This window comes from Medicago sativa, chromosome 4, assembly GCF_051527215.1.
Source record: "Medicago sativa cultivar Bolivia chromosome 4, Bolivia_mono, whole genome shotgun sequence".
Lineage (NCBI taxonomy): Eukaryota > Viridiplantae > Streptophyta > Magnoliopsida > Fabales > Fabaceae > Medicago > Medicago sativa.
The window spans coordinates 26,721,077-26,748,603 of NC_140752.1; the positions used below are offsets into that span (position 1 = coordinate 26,721,077).

The 27,527-nt window shown below is 33.1% G+C and overlaps 3 protein-coding genes and 1 long non-coding RNA gene across 7 annotated transcripts; all 4 read right to left on the reverse strand.

Annotated features, from left to right (window-relative positions):
* Positions 1-105: 105 nt before the first annotated feature.
* LOC146927362 (MACPF domain-containing protein CAD1-like) lies at positions 106-9,214 on the reverse strand. Its single transcript, XM_085700651.1, has 7 exons — positions 8,518-9,214; positions 6,722-6,960; positions 3,598-3,793; positions 3,420-3,497; positions 2,020-2,203; positions 1,544-1,707; positions 106-1,154 (listed from the first exon to the last, which is right to left on the reverse strand). The coding sequence occupies exons 1-7, from the start codon at positions 8,773-8,775 to the stop codon at positions 519-521; spliced, it is 1,755 nt and encodes a 584-aa protein (XP_085556777.1). The 5' UTR covers positions 8,776-9,214; the 3' UTR covers positions 106-518.
* Positions 4,301-5,420, reverse strand: LOC146927363 (uncharacterized). Its single transcript, XM_085700652.1, has one exon. It carries the CDS (start codon positions 5,281-5,283, stop codon positions 4,441-4,443), a length of 843 nt encoding a protein of 280 aa, XP_085556778.1. The 5' UTR covers positions 5,284-5,420; the 3' UTR covers positions 4,301-4,440.
* Positions 9,215-9,422: 208 nt separating the features above from the next.
* Positions 9,423-12,854, reverse strand: LOC146927364 (uncharacterized). 4 transcript variants are annotated; one of them, XR_015005653.1, is made up of 6 exons: positions 12,240-12,854; positions 12,028-12,121; positions 11,513-11,592; positions 10,606-10,700; positions 10,414-10,502; positions 9,423-9,805 (listed from the first exon to the last, which is right to left on the reverse strand). It is a non-coding gene; the product is annotated as an uncharacterized LOC146927364 (long non-coding RNA). The 4 variants fall into 4 exon arrangements; XR_015005651.1 differs by having other exon boundaries at positions 10,606-10,703; XR_015005652.1 differs by having other exon boundaries at positions 10,606-10,703; positions 11,950-12,121; positions 12,240-12,828.
* A 7,958-nt stretch (positions 12,855-20,812) lies between these two features.
* LOC146927365 (MATE efflux family protein) lies at positions 20,813-27,128 on the reverse strand. The gene is made up of 2 exons (XM_085708147.1): positions 26,687-27,128; positions 20,813-22,669 (listed from the first exon to the last, which is right to left on the reverse strand). The coding sequence occupies exons 1-2, from the start codon at positions 26,873-26,875 to the stop codon at positions 21,263-21,265; spliced, it is 1,596 nt and encodes a 531-aa protein (XP_085564273.1). The 5' UTR covers positions 26,876-27,128; the 3' UTR covers positions 20,813-21,262.
* Between the last annotated feature and the right edge of the window lie 399 nt (positions 27,129-27,527).

Genomic DNA, 27,527 nt, shown 5'->3' on the forward strand with positions numbered 1-27,527 from the left:
ATAAAAAAACTAACATGTCAATAAACAGACTAAAAACGATTTCACATTTCAATTAACATACTAACAACAATTAGGAGTTTGAGAAATAATAAGGATGTTCGAGACTTCAAAAACACATTTTGCCCTCTTGTTTTCTAATATTTTGTATTATCAATACTATAAGAATATAGACATTGTCATGGTTGGAAAAAGGTTCTAAGTAAACACCTATGGGATATCAACATCACCATATCAGCAGCAGCAATGAAAACAACATCTGCTACCACAATATGGATCAAGTAGTAGCAGCCAACTAAACAGATTAAGTTTCCTATTCAACTCAGTTTGCCAAACTGTAAAATGATTTTCACATTAACCACAAGGGAGGACTAAACTCTAGTCTACTACAACATTGATGGTGAATGCCAGTTTCTTCATTGGTTGGATGGTCTTGAGATCATTCTTACGCCTTCCAAAACTCTAGATCGAAACCAGCATAAGGTATATGAAAAGAAGAAAAAAAAACATTGATGGTGAATTCAGTAATTAAGCAATGAGTATTTCAATCGCAAAATGATTTTCCCTTTTTCGACACCAAGCTTTCCGCCGGTAACTAACCAATGACCAGGAGGATCTTCAGGTCCTTTACTCATTTCTGACAAGTCAACATACTTCACCAACTTGTTTGTTATGTTGTTTTCTCTCGAACCCAAGTTTGTTGTGTTATCTGTGTTCGAAGTGTTTCCGACAGTCGAAGATTTAGGTGAAGTATTTGGTATGTGATCCCAAAGTGATCTTCGGATTGTGCATCCAGGTAACCTTGAATACAAGAGCTTCATGTAAAGTACATTACGTGATCCGAAATCCCATACTCCAAGCTGTGCTCCAGTGACGATAAAAACACCAGAGAAGTCTCCTATGAAGGTTTCGGGATTCTCAATGGGTGCAGTGCTCACGTGAGAAAAATTCTTCCACTTAACCGGCTCAAACCATCGGCTATCTTGTTCCTCGGGTCCCTGCCACTTCGGAGCACCAATCGCTACATGGCTGTCCCAATATGGTTGGAGGATCTTTGGAAGGGACACCAAGTGTTGAAGATGAACACTCAGCCGATTCTGCTTGTTTCCTTCGAGACAAAGACGTATGCCAGTTACAGGTCTACGTCCAACTGTTATCTGCATTCAATGAGAACCATCATATTGACAAAACAATAGTCAATGTTGCATTGAGCTTTGAAAACAACAAATAAATAGGAACAAACTATTTTACAAGCGCAAATAAAAAGAAACCGAGGGAGTAACTCATTTTATTGTGTACGCTATCTAAATACTAAATACAATCATTTGTTTCCTAAAACTTCATAGAAGTTTGCTAGAGGCACCATATTGTAAAGCAACTCACAGTAGCAAGAAACATCATGGTAAAAAAAGGGGGGGAACCCCCACGTACTTAGAAACTACAAATACAATTAAAGGAGAATGGTAAACAGTGCCCTATGGGCATTGGTTAAGCAATCAAAAGAAGTAAAAAGTTTCAAAAGAAAATCTAGCATATGATCATTTACCTGTTCTTGACTGACATAAAGCTTTTGGCCCATTATGCTGAATTGTAGAAATGGACAAACAGGTTCCTTCCTTTGTTGACCAGGAACCCTGTCATTTAAAGGAGCCCAAACACGAGGAATCTGAAACTCTAGGAAGTATCTAAGTTCTTCAATAGGAGGTTTATCTGAGCACAAAATGCAGGCAATTGATATTAGGTTGGATAACAACCCAATTAAGGGCTTATATAAGCTATTTCTATAACAAAAGGTAAATTAATAAAGACAAACTATTTTCATATAAGCTATACGATGTTTTAATAAGCTATCCAGGAGAACTTGTGAAAATAAGCTGAAATATAGCTTATGGACATGTCATATGTTGTTTCCATATGTTCTCCAAAATAGTCTCATAATAAGTACTTGTGCCGGTCGATAGACTCAAATAAGTTAATCAAACAGGCCCTAAATCATCTAATATAAAAGATAAGTTGACTTACATTCTAGATAAAGACCAATGGCGCGGGTCAAATGCTCCTTAGCCGGTATTTCCTCAAGGAGATCTGTTATTGGACAGAAAGTCATATCTATGATATCGGGCGAGGACTTGACAGTTTCTAACCATACACTGTGGTTTTGTTCCAAATCATCCCCTCCTCTTCTTCTGAAAATGACTGTGACATCCTGAACAATAAGTATTAGTTGGTGTTAAGAGGAAAACAAACTTTATTTTTTTTTCTTTGCTTTTCAGAAGATAAATAGATGGAGAAACCGCGTATGGTGCCGCCATGGCAGACATCCTTTCACGAATTTACTGTGGCAGTTGTGAAAAAAACCTCCATGCCATTCCACCATGGCGACACCATTTAACAACATTGTCTCCACCAGACCAGCCAGCAACTAACAATCGATGACCATAAAAACATGCAAGCACACTCTCAACAATAAGCATGAAGGCTTCACAGTACAGCTGCATGCTGGTGCACAGATCCTTATCCACGCATTACTATGCACTTATATTCCCATATGACAAAGTGGAAGTGAAAAGGGGAAGAAACACCACTAGCAGACTTATATAGGACCAGATTCCAGTTAAATATAAAAAAAATCGACCAACAGATTTGACATCCTTGACTAAGAGAAAACTCATAAACCCTAAATAGGTTTCAAGAAGAAGATGCCACATCGGCAAGAGTTAAAGGCATTTATGTCAGTTTTCATAGAAAGGACCAACTTGCGCCAACAGACATTACTTAAGAGATCAACTGACTCTTTAAAAAATGAGGCACCAAACAGAACTTAAAAAATAAGTTATGGAACCAAAAAGGTATTTAAGCCTATTTTTATTAGGTAAATGTCATGTGTTCTTCCATAATCTATCTTTCACTGTCAACATGTTCAGCTCAGATTCCAAAAGGACTCAAGTTTGAATCCTGCTGCCGATATGAGGAACTTGTTGGAGGATAATATGTAAGTATCTTTGTACGCGCTCTCTAAGCCTTGCGGCTTTCTCTGTCCCTGGTGAGCCTCAGGCACCCAACTTGCCTAAACTTTATGTAACCAAGAAATAATATAAGCTTCAGTGCTTACAGAATTGCAGTATACATGTGTCGTAAAGGTGTCATATCTATTCAGGGATTTCTAGATAGATATCTATTTGCAAGGCGATGGGAAAATTGGAAATAAGGCTCTCTAAGGTGAGTCCTGAATGGGTCATAACATTGGTAATTGCATGTTATCATGCTTAAATGTCTACTAGATTATCATAAGACTCGATACCAAGAGTGTATTTGTTTCAAATAAAAAAATGGTTCATCAGAACATAGTTAAATCACCAAGATTTCGGATGTCAGTGCAAATAAATTCTTATAAATATTATGTTACAACATAAATTACATACTTCTTTCCCGGTAAGATATGTTGCAGTCGTAGGTTGAGGGTAAATCCCTTGACTATTGAATGAAAATGGTTCAACGCCCTGCAAATTATAAAATTAATATAACCAAGTGTTATATTTCATTATATATTTAACCTAAATAATATCAATTCATGACAGAAAAGTATTCTAGTGAACTAGCCTTGTCCTTGGATTTTGTTTGACCTGAACTTGTATGGCTATTGATGTCAGAGAACCTATGATTTCCAATATCTTGAATATAGTTTTTTATCTCCAACTTCGACAAAGGTGAAGTATGGTGTTGCTTGACATAAATAACATCTTTACCACCGATGGTTATTGATGTAATGACATGCGTCCCAAAATTTTCAATGAAACTGTCAAAATGTAATTAAAAGTCAGAGGCCATCCAAAGATAACCTTGCTACAGCATTATGAACTTGTTTGAATTCACTTATTTCAGCTTATTTACCAATAACCACTTGTGAGAGTGTTTGGAAGAGATTAAGAAAACAACTAATCACATATCTATGAGTTGTTTTCAGCTTATTTCCACAAGCTATCCTTAATAACTTATAAAAACAGCTTTTAACATATATGGAAATAGTTTTACTTTATTTAATCTTTATTATAGAAATAGCTTGAGCATACTAGTCATCTTCATTGGAAAAGTCTAAAATATATCAAACAACAAGGCTTTCTGGCTAAAATGGTTTTTGTGATCCAACTTTCATCCTCGCCATGGCTTTTGTGATCCAACTTTTCTCTGCTGGTGGTGAGGGATCACATCTTGCAGAAGAACATGGTGCTACATGTGATTATCGATGTTCACAGACTCACCATACGAAGCCATGCTTGTTCATTCGCAACAAGTGCTGTGCAACATGTTTGTGTCCCATCAGTGACGGATCCAGAAATTTTTAGTTGTGGGGACAATATATATTATATAAATTTGTGGCATGAAAATATATAATATTTTATTTTTTAAACATAAATATATATTGTAATTATTCTCTATAATATTTTATAAACGGCATATTCTATGGTTTGCTTTGTTACTTATTGTAGAAAAACATATGGGTGATAATTGTCTGTTATCCGATTGAACCGTTTGCATCAACATTGGTATTACACCAAGTTGTGCAAGTGCAACCTTGTATTTGCCCTTCCGAGTGACAATCATAGAAAGGATACCCAGTCCCAAAGCAACGGTCTTAGGCAAGTTTTCGCTCTCGTTTCTGATTATCTTAAGAACGGGTTTAATGACGATATCAGTTGGGAAATCCATGTGCTTTACTAAAGCAGGAGCAAAAACCGCTAAATTGAAAATCAACTGAAGAACAGAACGATGAATTTCTTCATCTTTGCACACCAACATGTCTGCTAAAGACAGCATAATCTTTGGTGCAACCCTACTAATCTCCATAGCATTTTCTGCATTATTAAAGCAGAGATTTTTTAGAACATGGAGTGAAGATGTTTTCACTTCAAAATCTGATTTTGCAAAAAACCGGTGAAACAAAGGAATTCCATCATCTATTTTAATGCCCCAAGGGCAATCAATTAGATGAGCAATTGCGTTCATCACCACGCAAATTGTTTCGGTATCAAGAGCTGAGGAGGATTCCCGACGTTGACAAATTTTCAGAATGTTCATGAGTTCCTTAATCACGCCGGAACCACGAATATGTTCTTTATGTTGCTCCGAGTCCGAGCCCGAGCAGATCCACGCAAGGGTTTTGCAGCAAAGCCTATGCATCTTAACAGATGGCCCTTTAAGATGCATTAGTATATCGTCTGTTATACTTCTAGCCGCAAGCATACCGAAGTCTACACCAGAATCTAATAGTGTTTGGAGATCATCCATCGCTTCCAAGAATTTGTTCAAGTCCCTCGTGTATGCAGTCCTGTTGCCAAAATTAGTAGCTACGAGCGTGGCATGGATACGGTCAATACTTTCTTCGACAACGACACGTCTTCAAGACGCTTCTCAGCAGCGGCATACTGCCTTTTTTTATCTTCAATTGCTAAGGCAGCCAGAGCTTTATCCGGAGGCAAGTCTTGGTAACTCCTTAGAGTATCGAGGATGGGCTTAGTTTGCCTCTCCAGCTCCTTCCTATGCTCAGCCATGTCAACCAAAACCCTATGGCTAATCTCTGGGGTATAGCCTACACGGTTGAGCCTCGTCTCATAGTTGGCACATTGTTGCACGTACTGCCTCTCTGGGGTATGCTTGCGGCTAGAAGTATAACAGACGATATACTAATGCATCTTAAAGGGCCATCTGTTAAGATGCATAGGCTTTGCTGCAAAACCCTTGTGCGGATCTGCTCGAGCTCGGACTCGGAGCAACATAAAGAACATATTCAGGGTTCCGGCGTGATTAAGGAACTCATGAACATTCTGGAAATTTGTCAACGTCGGGAATCCTCCTCAGCTCTTGATACCGAAACAATTTGCGTGGTGATGAACGCAATTGCTCATCTAATTGATTGCCCTCGGGGCATTAAAATAGATGATGGAATTCCTTTGTTTCACCGGTTTTTTGCAAAATCAGATTTTGAAGTGAAAACATCTTCACTCCATGTTCTAAAAAATCTCTGCTTTAATAATGCAGAAAATGCTATAGAGATTAGTAGGGTTGCACCAAAGATTATGCTGTCTTTAGCAGACATGTTGGTGTGCAAAGATGAAGAAATTCATCGTTCTGTTCTTCAGTTGATTTTCAATTTAGCGGTTTTTGCTCCTGCTTTAGTAAAGCACATGGATTTTCCAATTGATATCGTCATTAAACCCGTTCTTAAGATAATCAGAAACGAGAGCGAAAATTTGCCTAAGACCGTTGCTTTGGGACTGGGTATCCTTTCTACAATTGTCACTCGGAAGGGCAAATACAAGGTTGCACTTGCACAACTTGGTGTAATACCAATGTTGATGCAAACGGTTCAATCGGATAACAGACAATTATCACCCATATGTTTTTCTACACTTATATATTGTTTCGGTAAGGTTAAGCCAACTTTCCTCCTTCAACAAGTATACATAATCAATAGTCATGGAATCCGTCGTTGTGTCCCATCAGGGACTTAAGGTAACAAGGAAGATGTGCGTGCTATAACAACTGGACAACTCAAAAATGAAATCCGAAGTGCCCCTAATTGATGATGTTACTTTAATATTTGCTTACTCTTGTTAATGCTAAAATATTATAGAAATAGCTTATACATAAGAAATTATATGATAAGCACTTTTTTAAGTTGTTTATCCAAACAGGACATAATGATAACTTGTATAAATATAAATACCTTGCCAAGGATGGTGGATCCCAATTGACTGGGATAGCCCTTTTGACATTTTCTTGCAATATTAAATTTGATTTTTGTAGCTGAACCTTTGCAAGGGGAATGTAAAACCCATCTGAAGATAAGGTTTTTGTAGCTGCGGCATCAACATGTTTTGAACCAGTAAAGCTAAATGCAGAGTTGAAGCTTCCAAGAGGAAAGCTCCCTGATATATTTGCCTTGTGATTAAAATAATCTACCATCTGCAGTCAAGTAACAAATGAACAATCAAAGATTTGAGAAAATATGAAACAAAAAAGGATATAACTATGGTTACCAAGTCGATATTAAAATTGTGAATCGAATCAGAAAACACATCACCAATAAAAATGACATTTTTAGATAAGAAACAAGTGACACAGCAAAAATTGTAAGTTACAATATCATAGCAGAACTCAAAATGATTCATGATTCAAAGTTGACAAAAACTGGCTTAAAGATGGGATTCATGTCAAAAATAGATGCACATTAGGAATTTGTATCGGTTGAGTTCAGTTTTGTATCAAATGTATGGTAACATACTAAAAACAATGGTTACAACATATGGCTTCCATTATCATGTGACAACTAATAGCTATGGTCTTTAGTTTTGGAAGTTGCATCTACGATTTCAAGCCAAATTGGATAAACTTTTCAACAACGACTTCAAGTAAAATAAAATTGCAATTATCCTGCAATGATTATGAGTTGAAATGAGCTTCTTCATTACAAAATTTTCGGAAGCTCCTCCATATAACTTCTCCATAACCAATGGTTAAGAATTAAACACTTATCTCAATTAAAAAAACTCGCATAAACTTGATGCTAACAAAACTAGGCCTTAAAAAAGGAAAAATATGACTAGTTCTATAGTACATGGAAATCTGAAATTATTATACATTGGTTGCCTCAAAAAACTTAATGCAAACAAATTATCAGGGAATCATCCTGCACTGCACACTATCAAAGCAATTTACAAAGACAAAGTACAGCATAAGATATAAATTTCGCTAGTAAACATGATTTGGAAATTGCAGTCTGCAGCCGCAATATAAGGGCCTGTTTGGTGCGCAGGATATGATAGAGACAGTATAGGATTAGAAAATGGATAAAGATAGGATATGATAATGACAGTATAGACACTTATCCTCTCATGCGTTTGCTGCACACGTGATAGGTCTCCCCGCAAAGGCATCAAAACTGCCATTTATCCGCATCGGCTGCAATATAGAGATTCAACCATAACCAGCAAATCTCTCCCGCAGTTGAAAACCATGACCTTTGTGTCCATGCTAAAAAGGACAGGCTATATCTAGCTAAAGGCATAGCCTCCAATGACTTTAGTTTAGGCCATACCTATATAATTGACAAATACTAAACCACCACTTTTTAAACCACTACTTCCCATACAAAACCATATTATACATAAGCGAGAAACAAAATCATCCTCAATAATATAACTCAGGGTAGGCTAACAAGTTCAAGGTGAGTCATTGCACAGGGCATCAAAATTTTGAGGGCCCAAAATTAAACAGAGCCTCTAAAATGTTTAAGATATCCTGATAGCACTTTGGGTTTGGGGTTTTCAACATATCCATTGTTAGCAACTTTTTCTTCACAATCATGAATTGAAATCTAAAATCACACTCAAATTCGCCAAACAAAAAGAGACCGACACATTCAACGTTTCGAAAAACAGAGAAAAACAACAGTCAGCAAGTCAACATGCAACATTTTATCAGAAAACCAAAGAAAAACAAAAATTGAATCCTCAACTTTACCTCTTGAAAACTGCAGACACCAGAACTCAAACGCCCCACAGGTTCGCGAAAGCTTCTAATATCCCTTGAAACATTAGGAACAACAACATCCTCATACAAAAACAAATCCCTTTGATACTGTTGATCAATCTCAACTACCCTAGAACCTGAACCACCTTTACAATAAAGCAACCTAGTATCAAAATTAACATCAAAACCCCTTCCTAATGCTTGCAAAGCGTTAGTAGCAGTGTGCAAAGCTGCTACATGCTCCTCCATATCTCATCAAAAAACTCTCCCAACCCAGATTCTAAATTAAACCAAAAACCAAATTTAACTCAACAATCAAACAAAATTACAATGACCCAGATGAATAAATCCTACAAAAACTTCAAAAAGACACGATTTTTAACTATGTGAGTTTATAAGTCATTGAACAAAGTTGACCCAGATGAATAAATCCACAAAATCATGACTTTTGAGGACAACCCATTTTTGTATTGATGTAAAACACTTGATTGAAGGTGAAATCAATGGATCTCAGAGAGATTAAGGTTTAATTGATTTTTTCTCTCTAAATGTTTTTTTTTCCTCTCTGTAAAACAAAAACAAAACCTCGTTGTTTTTTTCTAACTTCTAGACATCATCGTACAGTGTAGAATAGTGTTGGAAATTCTAACCATAGGAGACTCCGTTTGGTTAGTTTGTCAAAAGAGACATTGACTTCATCAGCTTCAGTTTACTTTTCATCTAAAAACAAACGTTTGCGTGTTGTTTTGTCTAATATCTTGACCTTTCATTCTTGCTTGTGTGTCCAACGTATAAAGAAACTAGACTCTTGACCCGTGCTATCGCACGGGTCCTACCAAGTGAAATTTAAAAGAATATAGTTATAGCATAATGAGTATATAGGTAACCGGAAGAAGTAACATGATAAATATTAAACATGTATAATTAAAAATAATGATAACAAACTGATAATATCGTAGTCTAATTATTGTATTTCTAAACTTTTGACGTCGCACGGGTTCTAACTTGAAAGACTATAATTATTCATTTTGATACAGTGATTGTTTAAGTTGACATAAATACATTTAAGAGTTGTAGGTTTGTGGCAATAATAACATGTGTAGCTAGCTACCCATAGCCCATACATTGTTTATTTTGATCATGGAGTGACCAATGTACTACAATAACCAATTAGAACATGCTCCTTTCAATTTTTCTATGAAGCGCATGTTGCACATTGCATTTACTCACTATATTTCTTATCATTTCCACCAGAATAGTAACTAAACTTATCCTCCATCTGCAATTAGAAAAAACAGATGCTTTGAGAATCAAATTACAACATCCCATTAGGAAAATATGCCCATATAAACCAATAAATATGCAAGGTAGGATGTAATTAATAATCAGAGTTATACTAATTATTAAATATTTATATGGCTAAGTGGCTTTGGTAACACAATGTGTATCAAGAGAAAGAAACTCATGAAGAATTTTGATAAGGTGAGTTTGAATGGTGATAAATCACACTTAACTCTCTCATGTGTAAATTACATGGGAGGATCCATCCGCAAACCAAATACAGTTTTTTAACTTAAATACAATGTACCATTGGGTCTAATATAAGCTGTTATGAATTCGGTTTAATTACTAAAACAGATTCAAAAATGAAAATAGGCATTATCCAGTCAATCTTCCATTGAAGTTTGCAATATGGTTTCAAATTCTTTCATCAATAAATGCAAAAGAGCATGCTGGCCAATGGATTTGAAAATAGATTTTCTTCAATTCATTTTCTTTATGCAACGACTTAAGGCTGCAATTTGTCTAAAATAAGACCAATATTTTGAATAAAAAAAAAAGAAAAAAATAAGAATAAAAGGCAAGGGTTGTATATGAAACACTCACGGGCTAGTGGCTAATGGTTTTTCACTTCGTTGTTTATTTCCTTGTTCGTCTTGTCTCCCCTCACTGCTAGTTCTCAATTTGATGCATTGCTGAAACAAATCAATTAGAGATATAATAGAAGAAAATTCCACCCCTAGAAACCTAAAAAGTTTTTGAACAATATCCTAATTGGATGACCAAATATACTCATACCATTTGAAACTTGATTTCTAATTTGTTGGAATAGCAATATGCATCTTAGTCCTCCACTTGTATATCTGATGCAACTCCGCCAAATTGTAGACATTCTACTACATAGTCCATGTAAAACATAATTAGAACTATCACAATAATTAATGGTATAATCATTAAGGTAGAAAACATTTCAATCTCATTGCATGCAAACTGATGTCATCATGGACTTTCATATCACAATAGCAATTTTGCTGTCAATGTAGATAGAGTGTTAGGATTGCTAAAATTAGGAAACATGATGATAGAAATATGTTTTAATAATATTAATTAATAAAAAAGAAAACCATTTTACTGAATTTTCTATAACTATATATTAGAACTTTTTTTTGAAGGAATATATCAGAACTTATCTTCTATGCTAATATATGATTCATAAACATGAATTATAGTAATGAATAATGATATTTTTCACTATGAAATCAACTATTTAACCATAAGTTTATTGAGTTCTTTTGACGGCCAGGAACTAAATCATGATTGACATGCATCTTTTTTGCATCATAGCTTGAGGTAGAATCACTTAATACCCATCACATTATTAAATAAAGAGCATAAAGAGAAGTATGAAATTGCAGAGAAAAGAAGTATGAAATTGCATCACTGAGGCCTCAAAAATTAATAAGCCATGCAATTCTTCACAAAGCATAACCCAATCTAAAACAAAATGAATTGCAGATGACAAAAAAAGGTCGTTAAGAAAACCAAAAGTATATCGCTTTCAAAATTTATTCTCCAAAGTCGATAAAAAATTCTCACATATTATATTACCATCAAGATTATAGCCCATGTTACTAAAAAAAAAGATTATAGCCCATTATCAAGAAACTGGTTAGTTAAGTTTACATCAAAGTGTAATCCATCTTACCCAATTAATGTTTTTCAAATCACTCTATAGCTAAAAAGCCTCATCCCAATCTTCTTTTAGTTGTCATCAACGTTTAGTTCCTATTAGAAATACAAAGATTAGTAGAGGATTGAAAAATAAAAATGAAAGAACAAAACAAATCTATTTAATCACATTCAAGATCCCTCATTCCTGGCATCCTAGTTCCATGGATTGAAAACAAACCACCAAACAAATAAAACACCAATTTTATGCCAGCGCCATTGTATGAAATGAATCAAGTTAAATGGAACATTGTTAATGGAGACCATTGTTCAATGATTTAAGAGAATTAAAATTGATCATCTTCCAAAGTGAAACCAATCCCATCAATTTTTAAAATTAAATCAGAATAAAACTGACTTTACTTACTCTATATACACCAGAAAAAATTAAGAAATGAGAAATTTTTTTGTTACCTTGGTCATATTGCAAATTGAAAGAGGTACAACAATTAGTATTTATCATGTCTGCATATATTGAAAGAGAAATAACACCTTCCACATATGTATAATGCATCCCAGCGAGATTAGGCACACCTTGACACACATTACTCCTCCATTCATGCAAACCCATCACCTTCCTCGACACCTGAACCAAAACCAAACCCAAATCAAACAATTTCATAAGTCAAAACTCTCAAACAGAGTGATAAATGAATGTCGTGAAATTTATTAGTGCTTAATGTGAAGATAGAGAGAGATACTACCTCAACCAACAATTGATCCTGGTGAGATACACAAAACCAGAAGGAGTCACGTTGCCGAAACTCGAAACTTTGATTATTTGCTTGGGTCGATGATCTTGAACGACTACGGGAAGGGAGGAAGGTTGTGGTGGTGAAATTGGGCTGAAGCTAGGGGAGTTGCGTTCAGTGGTGACGGAGGAGGGTGGAGATGTAGGTGCCTTCCCCGCCGAGTCATATTCAGTTGATGAGAGGAGGGATGAAATGGAAAAGAAACAGAGGAAGTGGTATCCCGTTGGATTTGCAGAATGAATTGGGGATGAAAAACGTTGTAGAGTGGAATGGAGAGGAGCGATTGAGAGAATGCTTTTTTTTTTTTTGTTTGAATTGAAAGTATCAAACAGTAAATGCTAATTTGTCTAGAGCTGCACGTCAAACAGTATAAGGGATGGGGAAGTGTAAAAGCAAAGATTCTGATTGGTTTATCCAAGTACATGAAAGGTCATGAAATGAACGGCTGAGATGAAGTGTGCAGTGGGCAGGTGAGATTAGCATTAATGACGTGATTTGGGAGGGAAAAGAGGGAGTGATTAGGGCTAAAGTGCCAGCACATCAAGTTAGGCTTTAATAGTAAAGGATGGAAACATTTCCATTTTCTACTCCTCCGTCTCTAAATTATAGTCGTTTAAGGTTTATGCACGGTTATTAAGGAAATAATTAATTGAGTTGATTTTGATGGTAAAATTTGTATAATTTACTAAAACACCCTTATTAATTGTAGTTAGTGGAGTAGTTAAGTTGGATGAATTTCAATAAATAAGGGTATATTATTGGAAAAAAATAATAAATGTTGCATTGGTATTCTAAAGTGACAATTATTTTGAGAAAAAGAAAAAATTGTAAAGAGACAATTATTATAAGACGGAGGGAGTATGAAATTAAACATTCATTTACAATGTTTCATTCCACTTCTACAAGTTTCATAATTAATAGTCCCTCCGTCGTGGAATAGATGACATATTTAAAAATATGTATTATTGAAGTAATATATTTGACTGTATTTTTCTACTAATATACAAAGATAAATAATATATATAAGATGTCGTTGAATTCGTCTCGATGAATATTTTCAAAATATTAAATTTTTATAATTTTTTCTAAGAGATTAGTAAAGTTATTTAAGATCAAAATTGTGTATTGTTATGTGTAATAAGGTCAACTGTATCACTTAATATGGGACGGAGAGAGTAATTTTTAAGTAAAAATGTTTGGTTATTATTGAGTTGAATTGATTTTACCTATAGAATTAATTCTGGTTAAAGTTAGTATTTGGAATTTTTTATTATAGAATTGTTTTCCATAAGTTTAACTCGCTTTTAGATAAATGTATTCAAACATAAATCACTTTTAATCAAAATCATGTTTAACCAGAATCAATTATATAGAATCAATTCCATCAAAATCAATTTTCTTCACCGGACAACCAAACACACGTTTTAAATTTTTTTTAACACAGTCCTTGTGAGCATAGCTCTGTTGGCAGGAACATGCATTGTTATATACAGGGGTCGGGGTTCGAACTCCGGACACCCCACTTATTCACCTTAAAAAGGTGAATTCTAGCCGATAAACTACTTGACAAAAAAAAAAAACACAATTATTTATTTTTGTTATCATGTTATAAGTACAAAAGTTTTCACTATATAATCCTCATCCCAGTATGAATCTCTATCTATTTGAATCAACTCATTATTATTAGTTACTTTATCTTTCTTTAAATGTTGTTATTTTTTTTGGGGTCAAGTTATTTTTGTTATTTAATATACGTTAATTAAATAAACCATTACAAGAAGTACCATAAATAAAGGTTTATTAAAAAGGTATATTAAAATGTACACCCAAAAAGAAGGTATATTAAATTGTTGTAAAAAAATGGTATATTAAATCAATAAGACTCATCCCATGACTTTAGCAGTTGATAGAGACAATACATAATATATGGAATTAATAAGACCCATCTCTTGAGTTTGAAACTCATACATCTCACTTATTCATCTTAAAGAGGTGAGCTACTTGCTTAATTGACAAAAAAAAAAAAAATCAAATCAATAAGACCCAAAATCACTTGGATGATACAATAAGAGATCTATTCAAACTTTAACAGAGGTTGCAAGTTCAAATCTAGTCGTAGGAATGCACTAATGTTTAATTTTTTTAGGGACAATTTTGTCACTCATGATAGTCATATCTGACTCGAGGGATTAGTATATACAGTTGCATGTAGAGGTTATAACATGTAACACCCTAAACCCCAAATATGTTATATTTAAAGTTTAGGATTAAATATGTTTTTGTCCCCTATAAATATGTCAACTTTTCGTTTTAGTCCCTATAAATATGATAACAATGTTTGAAAGAACAAGTGGATACTCTGACGTTTGTTTAAATATGCAAAACTACATAATTAAATTCTAACTTTGAATTCAATTTGATGATTCCGGAATACCAAACTATGAACACAGTGAAACACATTTAGTACTCAAGAAGAAGCTCTGAAGACTAAACTATGAGTTGAAGAAAGATCAACAAAAGGCAAAGCCTTAATAAGAATTGCATCAAGCCTTGAAGGCACTCATATCAACAATCAACAATTTGATGGACTCTGACTAGTTTTGTCTTCTTCTGAAGAAACATTGTTGTCCAAGTTTTGCAGTACAGTTTGTCATCTTCTGATCAGTGTGGAAACGAACAAAGCTTTTAAAAGATAAATAGAATGAAACATAAGAAGAAAAAGATACCTCTAGTACCATTCAACGGAACTATCCATTAGAGGAAAAGTATTCCAACGTGATCAAAGCTTCTCTAGGAAGATTTATGTTGGAACTTCTTCAAATAACGACTTTATTCATTTCTGCTATTTAGGAATCTGAAGCATTTAAAAAAAATAGACTTCACTTATCAAAGTTGTGCCAAAACTCTGATAAAAATTTTATAGCGCACAAACACTTAGAAAAAATCTTACAAAGTTTCAATCTTAGATTTTTGTAAGTGTTCAAAAAAAATTGAGCTTTAAGTTAGTTTACCACTCTCTTAGAATCAAGTGTAAACACAAATCAATTTATTTGTAAACTCAGATTGTAGAAGCCCTCAAGGAGAGGTATGAAATCTTAGACATGCGTGTCTAAGTAATTGTAATCTTGTGTGATTTATGTGGAAAATCCCTTGAAAGTGCTATAGGATTTGACTAGCCTCGGATTGTGGAATGAATCAGAATAATTTCTTGTGTTTCTCTCTTCTCTCTTCTCTAAATATATATTTGCATACTCTGTTTTGTGTTATAACTTCGAAAATGATTTTTATAAAAAACCAACATAATTCAACCTCCCTTCTTGTGTTTTTCTCATCTTCGGTCGGTACTAGAGCGCATGGTATGTTGATTCAACACTTATTCGTGTAACAACTATAATCCTGAGAAAAACATGTCTACTTCCACGTCTAACAATGTTGTCCCTCCTTCTGGTGATTATAACAATTCCACCACCTATTCTAATATCAAAAACTCTTATTTGTCTAGACATCCAACCTTCAGTGGAGATGCTGAGTAATTTTCTTGGTGGAAAAAAACAAGTTATATAGTCATATATCATTGACATTGATGAAGAACTATGAAATGTAATTGAAGATGATATCAAAATTCCAATGAATGTGGATGGAGCATATCTGGATATAAAAGGGCTGACAGAGGAATAGAAAACGGTTTACAAGAAGCATCACAAAGCTTATGGCATCATGGTGGAAACTATTCCTTTTCCATAATATACCAAAATCGTTGACAAATTTGCTGCTAAGAGTATATTTAATTCCATCTGTTCAACTCATGAGGGAAATCAACAAGTGAAGGAAACCAAAACAAATCTTTTTGTCCAACAATATGCACTATTCAAAATGATGAATGATGAAGATATTGAAACCAAGTATCAAAGTGAAAGGCCAAAATGGAGCGAACAAAAATGGAAGGCTCTTTAACAAGTCAAATAAGTAGGAAACAAAAGCTTAGTTTTTTTTTAAAAAAAGATTGGTGGCGAATCCACTTTATTGTCTCCAATGCATTTCATTTTGCCGTGATGTAATTGAAGATCTTGGAGATTTATGATACTTCATTGATGGATCTTTATATATTAAGGTGGTTTTCTCTTTATAAATAATTGGTTTTATGTTACAGGGGACTAGTTTTTGCTGAAATATGCTCGATAATTATTTTTAAAGTTACTGGTGTGGGAGCCAACGTGTGTATTTTAAATATAGGGCCGACCCAAGACATAGTTCAGAGGTGCGACGTCCTAGGGCCCAACCAAGGGGGTCCAAAATATTTTTTTATAAGAAGGGAGTGTATATAATAAGGCTACATTTTATGGGGGTGTATATAGTAAAATGTATAAAAAAAAGGTCCCGACAGACTTAAGCTCAACAACTCTTCTCTTTTTTGTTTCTTGCAAAACTACTTCACATGGCTCCAAACAATAACAAATTTAAGCCCAACTGACTTTCATCTTCTTCTTTTTTTTTTTAGAATTTCTTTTCTCACCCTACTCACTTGTTAAGTGCTTTCAAATTGATCAGTTTTTCTGTTTGGACTTAATAATTCGAAACTTATTTGTTGTATTTCGGGTTTTATAATCCGAATTATGATTTACTAGTTTTTTTGAAAACAGTGACATAAATTATTAAAATGACATAAATGAAAATTACAATTTAAAGATACATAATACAAATTGTCAAGAATTAAACACATTTTATTATTTGATCAAAAATTGATAATACATTTAAATTAAGATAATATTTATTACAACAAATTATTTGATCAAGAATTCATAAAAATTAACTTTTTTTTTATTGTTGTTTATATGGAAATTACTTTTGTAAAAAATATATTTGAGAAATCGAAGACATTTTAGATGATTTTGCATCTCAAAATGTTCGAAGAAACTGCAATCTTATGACTTTCAGATAAAAGTGAAGCTTTTTTTTTTTGGTTGAGATTTTGTAAAACAATTTGTAGATTCTCGATGGTGATATGTGTTGGTCTATATGGCGAACAAGAATGTGCGCTAGGGGGGGGGGGGGGGGGGAGGTGGATGGCATTTTTCGATTTTCAAAAGAGCTTGCGAAAGCGCGAATTGAAAAGTTATGACTTACCAAATTTATGCACAACAACGATAACAAATTAAATTGAACTGAGAGGTTCAAATGTTAAATTAAATCTTATTAAGCACATCAATTATCAATAATCAACTATACAAATCACAAAACTACACAAACTTAAACCAAACCTAATTGCAATAAACCACAATAACACTAAGGAGCACAATGTATATAAATTAATGATGTGAAACTTAATTGAAGTTTAATTGTGATAAAATTGTATTTGAAAAGAATCTTAATTCAATGAATCAAGATTAGGTTAAGTGAAAAAGTTAATCACAATCAAATAAAGTAGCTTCAAACATAAAATTCATATACAAAAAATAATGCAAAAATCTTAAAGGATAAGGAAGAGAAGAACACCGGAATTTTATAGTAGTTCCCTCGGTCGTCCTCGCTCCGGGGTACGTCTACTCTTCTTGATAGAAAAAGTCTCTATCAAGGACTTCAACTATTGTCGACAATTGTTTACAAATTGTTATGATTACAAAGAATTTCCTCGATAATCCTAATCTTCAATCCTAAGAAACCACAACATCACCAATCTTCAAGTAACCCTTGAAACCGAAGATTCTCTAAGTCTTCCAAAATCAAGCTCCCATGCAATCCTTGAAATTATTTCACCTTGAATTCTTATTTGCTATGTTCGAAGCTTGGATCCCCTTGAACTTGAGAAGATTAGAAAGACTCCCACAATTCACTTTGGAGGTGGAAAGAAATCACTCATTTACCCTTGGACCTTTGATTCCCAACCAATTTCCTTGAAGGAAACCAATATATAATCCTTATAACACCCTAGCAATCTATGACTCAAAATCCACAAAGAATCTTAGAAAAAGTGTTTAATGTGAAGAAAAAGTGGAGAGAGAGCTTTTGGAGACTCTAAAATCTTACTTGCAATTGATAGAAAAATGAGTGTGTGTGTGTGTGTGTGTGTGTGTGTGTGTGTGTGTAACAGTATATATAGGTCAGTAAGATAAGAGTAAGTTTGACCCAAAATAACACTAAAAAATGGGTTTGAATCGAATCATAAAAGTTTGAATCGATTCAATAGTGTAAAATATGAAATCCGGGTTGTCATGAAGATTGAATAGAATTAGAGAATCTTTAATTCGAATCAAAGAATTACAGATGAAGGTTGACTTGATTCAAAGAAGCTTTGAATCGAATCAGCATTTCCAGAACAACTCTGAATCTATTCAAAATAATTTGATTCGAATCAAATGATTAGAATCAGAAAAACTCTGATTCAAATCAAAACTTTCAGGACATATTTAAATCTATTCAAATGCAGTTTTCATGAGCCAAACACCCGAGAATTTCAATGAATCGATCCAAAACATTAAAAAATTGTTTTTGAACAATTTTTCATGAGCCAAACATCCAAGAGTTTGAATGCAATATGTGAATCGAATCAAATCACTAAAATAAATGATTTTGAACACATTGAACAGAAAACTTGACTTCAAACATGACAATCTTTCTAACAACACACTTGTTGAACCAAAACAAAGAATACACTTCTAAGAACTAGACTTGCGGAGTATGATACGAATCGACAATTTTCGATATGATTCAAAGGTATAGAGAATGGAGTTTTGCCACAAAATGAAACTTGACACACAAGACACTTTGAAGAAACTTAAGATCATGGATCACTAGGTGCTAGTCTTAATCAAACATCACCAAAACAACTCCAACACCAAGGTCAGCTTCAATATGTATATCCTAGTTTTATTGGGGCTTATTTTTTTTAGATATGTTTGATATGCTTACATATCGTTTTATTTAGTTTTGTTGGGTTTTGTTTGGCCCCTAACTTTTTTTGTTAATATTTTTTTATTAATAATACATAGGATGAGGTGCATTTGATACACGTTATTTTTTGGATGTCAGCATAGTTGGTAATTAAAAATATTGTATTATGGTAACTTGGGTGCCAACACATTTGAGATGTCAACCGCCATAATTAATGCGTATCACAGTCATCGTTTATCAGGAAAAATATTATAAAATATTTAGGTCATTTTCTCAAACTTAGCCTAATCCCCTAAGAATGTTAGGGGAGACCTTGTTTATATATATATGTTTCATTTGGAGTTGCTTTGCACTTCTTGTGCTAGTTTACCCATTATCAACATAAATTTGCTTTTGAAAAAAAATAGGAAGAAATTTTTTCATCCATTACACATGCTATGAATGTAAAAAAAAAAAAAAAAACCGGTCACATATGAAGATGCAATGTTCGGTCTCCATTTCAAAGATGTCCTTTTTTAAAATTAAAAAAACAAAAAGAAGGCAAGAAAGGAAGAAGGGTCTAGGGTCTTTTGGTAAGACCTATTTTTGAGCTTATGACTTATAACTTATGTCATGTAAGCTTATTTGATTAAGAAAGACTTATTTGTTAACGGTCACTTTCTCATGAGCTTATAGTTTATTTTTATGAGTTTATAGTGATTTGTGATGAGCTATAATTCAAGTAGTTTATAGCTTAAAACTTTTTATCTAAGTTTTACCCATGTAATCTTAATTGAAAAAGAAATATTAATTAAATACATATTTTTTACGTCATTTCATATTTATAAGCTACTTTAACAACTAATTTATTCAAACACTACAAATTCAATCAGCTAGCTTATCCGCTATCAGTTGTAAGCTAGCTTATAAGTCATCCGTTATAAGCTCATCCATTATAAGATAGCTTATCAAATATTCGTTATAAGCCCATACGCGATAAGCTAGTTTATCAGATGTTCGCTACAAGGAGAATAATGAGGCAAGTGATAATAAACTTAATCCATTGCCTACATATGAGGAATTATAAGTGAAAACCAATATGATCATTAAACTAATTACTTCTCAAAAGAAAACCTTATATATTTAAGAAAATAAATTTTCCATTTTAAAAAAAGATTTGAGCAAATCCTTAAAGCTTTCTTATAAAAAATCCCAAACTACTAGATGTTCTAATGTTTCTTTCAAATGCGAAAATTTTGCAAGTTTAGAAGAAGAAAATTAAATTTGAAAAATACAGTAGCAAAATGTTTTAAAGAAAAAATTGGGTTTTTCTTTGAATGGAAAAACTTTCAAAACTTTGTTTAATAAATCTGTGAAACATAATATACCTTTTTTACATGCTTCTGTTGTAATAGTAAGGATTACACCTTCTCAAAACTCACATCATAAAAAACTATGTTGCAAGAGGATAAATCATCTACACTAACTGAAATGCTACCATGGAATTAGTATTTATACAATCAAACTTAAATGAATCAATAACAAACTAATACTAATTCAAATTCCATCTACACTTCAACAATATTGATAAAAGCTTGATTGTGAACGAGTTGTTCACAATGCAGCTAGCTTTTTCTTTGCACACAATAGTGAATATGTATCATGGAAAAAATATTAATCACCAGCAAGTTTACAAATTAAATTGCCTATTACAATTAATGAATGAACAATGAATAAAATTACTCAAAAAGGAAAATAACTTACACTCAAAGACTACCATCACTAAACAAAAATTGCTAAACTCTTCAAAATTATAAAAATCTCATTGACTAAAAAGCAAACTCTTCAAAATTAACACTTTATGATAGGGGGTATTCCATGAATTTCACTAAAAAGAGAATGAATTTGAGAATTCTTTTATATCAATGAAATTTGAATAAAATCCACCTATTAATAAAGTGTAATTTGAAAGGGGAAAAAAATGCTTCTAATAGCATTAAAAGCCGTATAGCATGTTTGGAACCGCGGCAACAAAAAGTTGTAACTTTCACAATCACATGCATTGGAATGCGATTTTACAATTTTCAACCGCAGATCCAAACATTCACTTAAAGAGAATCCAGCAACACACTTTCCTCATCGATGATTACACTTTCTTGCTCCGTTGTTTTTTGAGCCAACTCCAATGCCCTTCTAGTTTGTTGTTCCCAATCAGTTTGAATCAATGTATACACCATCATACAAAAACAAGAAACTTGTGCTGCCAACATTCCACACCACAAACCAACCAATTCAAATTTGTACACAAATGAAGCAAAAATTGAAACTGGCAACCCAATTAAATAAAATGCACACAAATTAATCCTAGCACCAACATAAGGACGTGCGGTGCCAGCTAAAATCCCACACGATACCGTCTGTGCCCAATTGCTAATTTCACATAACCCTAAAATCGGAAGTATTTTTCTTATCATATCAATAATTTGTACCTCGTTGGTAAATAATTTCCCCCAATTTTTCCTCACTAAAATCGATCCAATAAAAGCCGAAACTCCAAGTAGAAACGCGACCAAAATTCCAATTATAGCTGTTCCTTGTGCTCGAGAGGCCTGTCCTGACCCTAATGAATGACCGATTCTTGTTGTCAAAGATGCACTAAGTGAATATGGAAAAATATACAGAAAACCAAGTGTTTGAATAAGTATCCCCATTGTAGAAACCGAAGTTTGAGGGTTACTTAATAAACCACAAAGAAATAGCATTATCTCATACCACCACCATTCTAAACAAACTGAAAGGCAACTAGGAATTGCAAGGCTAAGCAATGGTTTCCAACCATGAAAAATTGAGTCAAATATATTAACACCTTGCCATGGCTTAAGTGGTTTATTTGAGAAAACAATATAAACCAACAACCCTAATGTTATGTTTATTGAATTCATTCCAGTTGCTAATGCAATACCCTTTACACCTAATTTTAAGTATGTAGCTAGGAAATAATTTATTGGTAGGTGTAATAGTGCTGCAATTGATGCAATCATAGTAATTGGTGTTGTTAAGCCTTGAGTTCTTAAGAAAGTTCTTAATGGATTGAGAAAAGATTGAGCTAATAGTTCAGGAATTGAGTAGAGCATGTAAATTTGTGCAACTTTTGTGACACTAGGATCTTGACCTAGTAATTGAAGAAGTGGTTCCATGTTTAGCCACAAAAGTGAAATTGGAATTGAAACTAGTAGGAGGAGAGAGAGTGTTCTGAAAAGTGTTTGGTTTAGAACTGACCATCTTTTGGCTCCAAAAGCTTGACAACAAAGTGGATCCATTCCCATTGTTAGGCCTTTGAGAATGGAATTTCCGGTGATGTTGGCGAAACCAAGCGCTAGGCAACCGCCAGCTAGCTCTGCTTTTCCTTGTCGACCAAGGAAAAGCATTGAGATAACTGACCGAGAATACATCATTAGGCTTGTCATTGTTATGGGACATGCAATCTTTGAGAGCGATCGCAACTCTTCTTTCACCTGCATGCAAATTATTTGTTTTGTTATTGCAAATATTTCAACGAAAAGTATTGTAATTTTACTAATTACTATTGTGTTATTGTTCATCAAGAAGATACTACTAATTACTATTGTGTATGATTATCAAGCCTTTATGTATTATGAAAAATCAATCCATGCTGAACTTTCAAGTAAAACTGCTGGCAAAAGGGCCATGAAATGAGCAACTGTAATGGAGAATATGTACTATACATTAATTAAATAATAAAAAATTACACATGTATCTAATCATATCTTACTATATACTCAGTTTGAGATCACTTTCTAAACATTATAAATATATAGGTTTAAATGCTCAATTGGTCTCTTAACTTGATTTCAAGTATCAGTTTGGTCTCATAAGTAATAAAAGGTCTGTTTAGGTCCCTTAACTTTATTTAAAGTATCGGTTTGGTCCTTTCTGTTAATTTAATTCAAAAAAACGTTAAATTTAGGGATCAAACTAATACTAATTAAATAAGTTAAGGGACCAAGATTTAACGTTTTTTTTGAATTAAATTAACAGAAGGGACCAAACCGTTACTTTAAATAAAATTAAGGGACCTAAACGGACCTTTTATTACTTATAGGACTAAACCGATACTTGAAATCAAGTTAAGGGACTAATTGAGCATTTAAACCTAAATATACATTATCGACATTCTATGATATATTTTTAGATTGTTAATGTAGAATCAGGGTGTATTAATGAAGTATTTTTTTTCCTTAAGTTCCCTAGAGTGGAGGTACTATTATATGATGAATGTCGACCACTAAATGTAAATATCATTCTCAAATAGAATTCAAACCTTGATTCGTCACATTATAGGAATCTAGCAAGATGTATTATTATTTACAACGTAGCTAAGAGGGAGAAAGAGACACAATAAGTGAAAATGAATAAAAGAAAATAATAGTAATGTAAAGTTGCTCCCAAATCTCACTTCTCTCATAATATATTAGTAGCATCCTAGACAATTAGAGTTAAGACTAGCTACGATATCGTACTACATATTTTTTTAAGGGAAGATGATCCATGTAATGACGTCATCATAAATATATAGTAAGAAAAAATTGGGGTCATATAAAACAAGAATCATTTGAATCTAAAACTTAATATTAAAGAAATGATGGAAGCTTTAAAGGCATAGTATTGAACACCATAATCATAGTCATAATTTATTTATTAGACAAAAATAAAATATTCAAGAATTATGGACAAACACTATGAAGAACAAGACATGGTTTATTATGATGAACTGTATTAGACACACGCACGCGCATAGTAGTATTATAATAGTAGTATATACTAGTATATTAAATAATATGGAATAGTACACTGCTGACTCATTCACAACAATGAAGATGGAAACCCAAAATCTGATTCATGGGCATATCTTCCATTTGTGTTTTCTTGTGTTTATAATTTTCTATTGATGTTCCTTTGTGTTCTCATTGTACAGTAGAAGAGATTAGTTATTTGATGTTTAAGGTTGTAGTTCCAACTCATGACAAAGTACATAACGGATGATTTTTAAGTTATTAAAAAGGAAAATGCTAGAGTTCCCGAAAACAAATCTCACGAGATTATCCCGATAGTGCAAAATAGCCATGTGGGTACCGCCTCCTTTTTTTCAATAACCCATGTATTCCAATAAAAAAACAAATCCAACGGCTGGCAAATCTTCGGGAACCAGTCGGGATGATTTGTATCGTGGAAAATAGCAATGTTGTATTAAAAAATTATTGTATAAATATCATTTCTTATATACTAGTTGTTGCAGTAGTTTCAATGAAATATACTTCATTAACTCGGGTTTCCTGCATTCACGCCATCAAGGCTTAATATCTACGTCTGATTGAGATCGAACTATCCACAATGATCTTGGGCTCGGTAATTTTAATTTTTACAAAAAACATATTCTTAGTTTTTGGATAGTACAATCGACAATCAAATGATCACAAATCTTCTTAATGTGAGCGTGTGTGGAGTAACCGACCGCAACAATATGAGATTATTATTTATTTTTTTGTGTTAACCCTCTTACTCCTACGGTAAGGGGTCTTTAATAATCTGAAATCAAGAGTGAAGTAAGTAAAATTTAATCATGAATTGTTCCACTTAAAAATTGAACTCTAGTTTTTTTCGAACGATTCATCTTTTGATGAACCTCATTAACATTTGAGTTCAATCACTTAATTATATAAAATTATATTTTTTTACTCTTGTCAGTGTCGAATAAATAGAGAACGAGTCAATCTTAAATATAACGATTAATAAGAGATTGTATTTTGCAAAACTGAAAATCAAAGTCTCATTTTATTTTTTAATAATATTTTTAATGTTATTTTTATTTTTTACGTTGTACGTGAGTAACTAAAATGACATCTATAGCTGTATTTTTTCCTTCTATTAATATTATGATTTTTTTATAATTTTTTTTAAAATATTCAATGTATTTTGAAATGTATTTAAGAAAAATCATTGTAATTATCTCATGTTAAATTTATCGCTAAAAATAAAAATTGAAAACACTCGAAGTAGACTGCATGCCTTTATATTTTATATTTCCTATGCAAAAGAATTTTACTCATGAAAAATGTTTTTTTCTTCATAATTATCATATCCCGAATTTTCAACATTTTCTAGTTTATCCTACTGATACTACACGTCACCATGAAATGACAAATTGGCTGGAAAAAGTTATCTGTTTTTTTAGAGCAATTAACTTTGTCTTTGTGAGCTTGACTCAGTTCGTAGGGACAATGTATAATATATACAAGGTCCGAAGTTTAAACCCCGAACAAAAAAAAAAGAGCAATTGACTTTATTAATGGAAGGGTACAATATATAACCTCGAATCTCCGATTTAATTATAGATTTTAAGTATTACGTATGTTTTTCTTTTTTTTATTACATAGAGGCCGAAAGTCGAAGAAAAAGACAGACAACCAATGAGCTAAACGCGGGGCAATAAATCTTCTAACGTCAATGTCAATCAAAAGAGATAATTTAACTGGACAAATCTCGTAATAAACAATTTCAGCATTCGAGCATCTGAAGTTTGTCAAGGTATTAGCATATTGATTGGCTTCACAGTAAGAGTGATTTATCACTACCTCCCACTCCAACTCAAGCAATCGACAAATCTTCACAACCAATGATCTACCAACCAGGCTTCCGTTCTCATTATTAGAAAGGACATTAGAAACCACTAGAGAATTCACATTCAATTTCGCATACTTCAAACACTCCCTAAAGCTATGTTATATAGGCGCTACACATAACAACACCTTTAGCAATGCCACCCAACCATTCACCATCACTTCCATGGATAACACCACCACAACCAGATAACTCATTACCTCTACAAAAGTCATCCGTATTCAACTTAACCCATCCCTCTAAAGGAGGCTTCCTACCAATTTGAACAATTTCACGAGGTGAAGCCATAACAACTCAGACATTTTTTTTTTCCAAGTATCACTCATGTTTTTTTGTTACATTATTACTCATGTTTTTTTGTTACATTATTACTCATGTTTGTTAAGCCTGATGTCGGTTGGTTATAAAAATTATATTGAAACCTACAAAAATTTTCACGAGAATATCATTATCATTTTGCTATAAATGAATATGTTCTTCTAGTTACCTTACAAACATTAATTATGGAAACCCTTAAATTCATTATGTGCCCCTTATGTTGTTGAAGTGCAGTGGTTAGTAATGGGACATAGTGTAGGTGTGTGGGTTGGACTTGGATCCCACGACACCTATATTCTGTTTTCATTTGTGTATGTGTCAACAAAAAACGTTAGTTCATTATATGATATCATGTTAGGTTTTCAAAATGTTTTAAATTCATCTTTTAAACCCAACAAACAAGTTTAGAAAACATGAGAAAAACTTTGCTCGGTCCAATAACGAAAACACGAAGAGAGAGATAGACAGATAGACAGACAGATAGATAGATAGAATGATAGATCGAGGTTACTAACCTCAGATACTGAAATGTTAGGAAGAAGAGTACTAAGATGATGATATATACGTTGAAGAAGACCAGTGCCACAATGGCAAGCTCTTTCACTACCTTCTGTATTTCGCATTCTTTCTTCATGGCAATTCTCAACCTTTGATATCACTACCTCACCATTTATATTTCCTCGAGATTCAGCACCATTGCACATGCTTCTCCCAAACCTTTTGTAAAACAAGATAGAAAAAACAAACCTTTAAAAGTACACAATACAACACAATAATTTCATAGATATGAAATTTATATTGCATGTCAACAATATAAAAGCCACTATAAGAATGCAAGGATAACAACGGCAAAACATTGATCCTTCCCCATCCCCCCAAAAGACCAAAGAATAATTAAAATGTCTTAAAAGTGATGAAATGTAAAGTAAATTAAAAAAATTATCAACTTGGTTTTGAAATGATTGAATGGTTAAACTAAAAGGAGTTTTCATGTAGCCAATGAAACATTATAAACAAAAGCTTATAACCTAATTAAATAAAATAATAATAAACCTATGCATAGTATCTTAAGAAAAAATGTGTACGGACACTGCAGCATGTCGTTAAACTTTGCAAGTCTTGTTGGTTATTTGTAGAATAAGTATACCTGCAAAGGAATATATGAAGTTTTGGGACTCAAAAACAGTTGTAGAACCTAAACACTTTCTACTTAATTAAACATTTACAATTATCCCCTGAACCACTACTAAAAAAGAAAAAAATTAGTGAGGGAAATTTAGATAGGGAAAACGTGAAACCACTTTCTAATTCTGTCACTAAATTTTGCTATCAAGAAATTTGTGAGGGATTTTATTT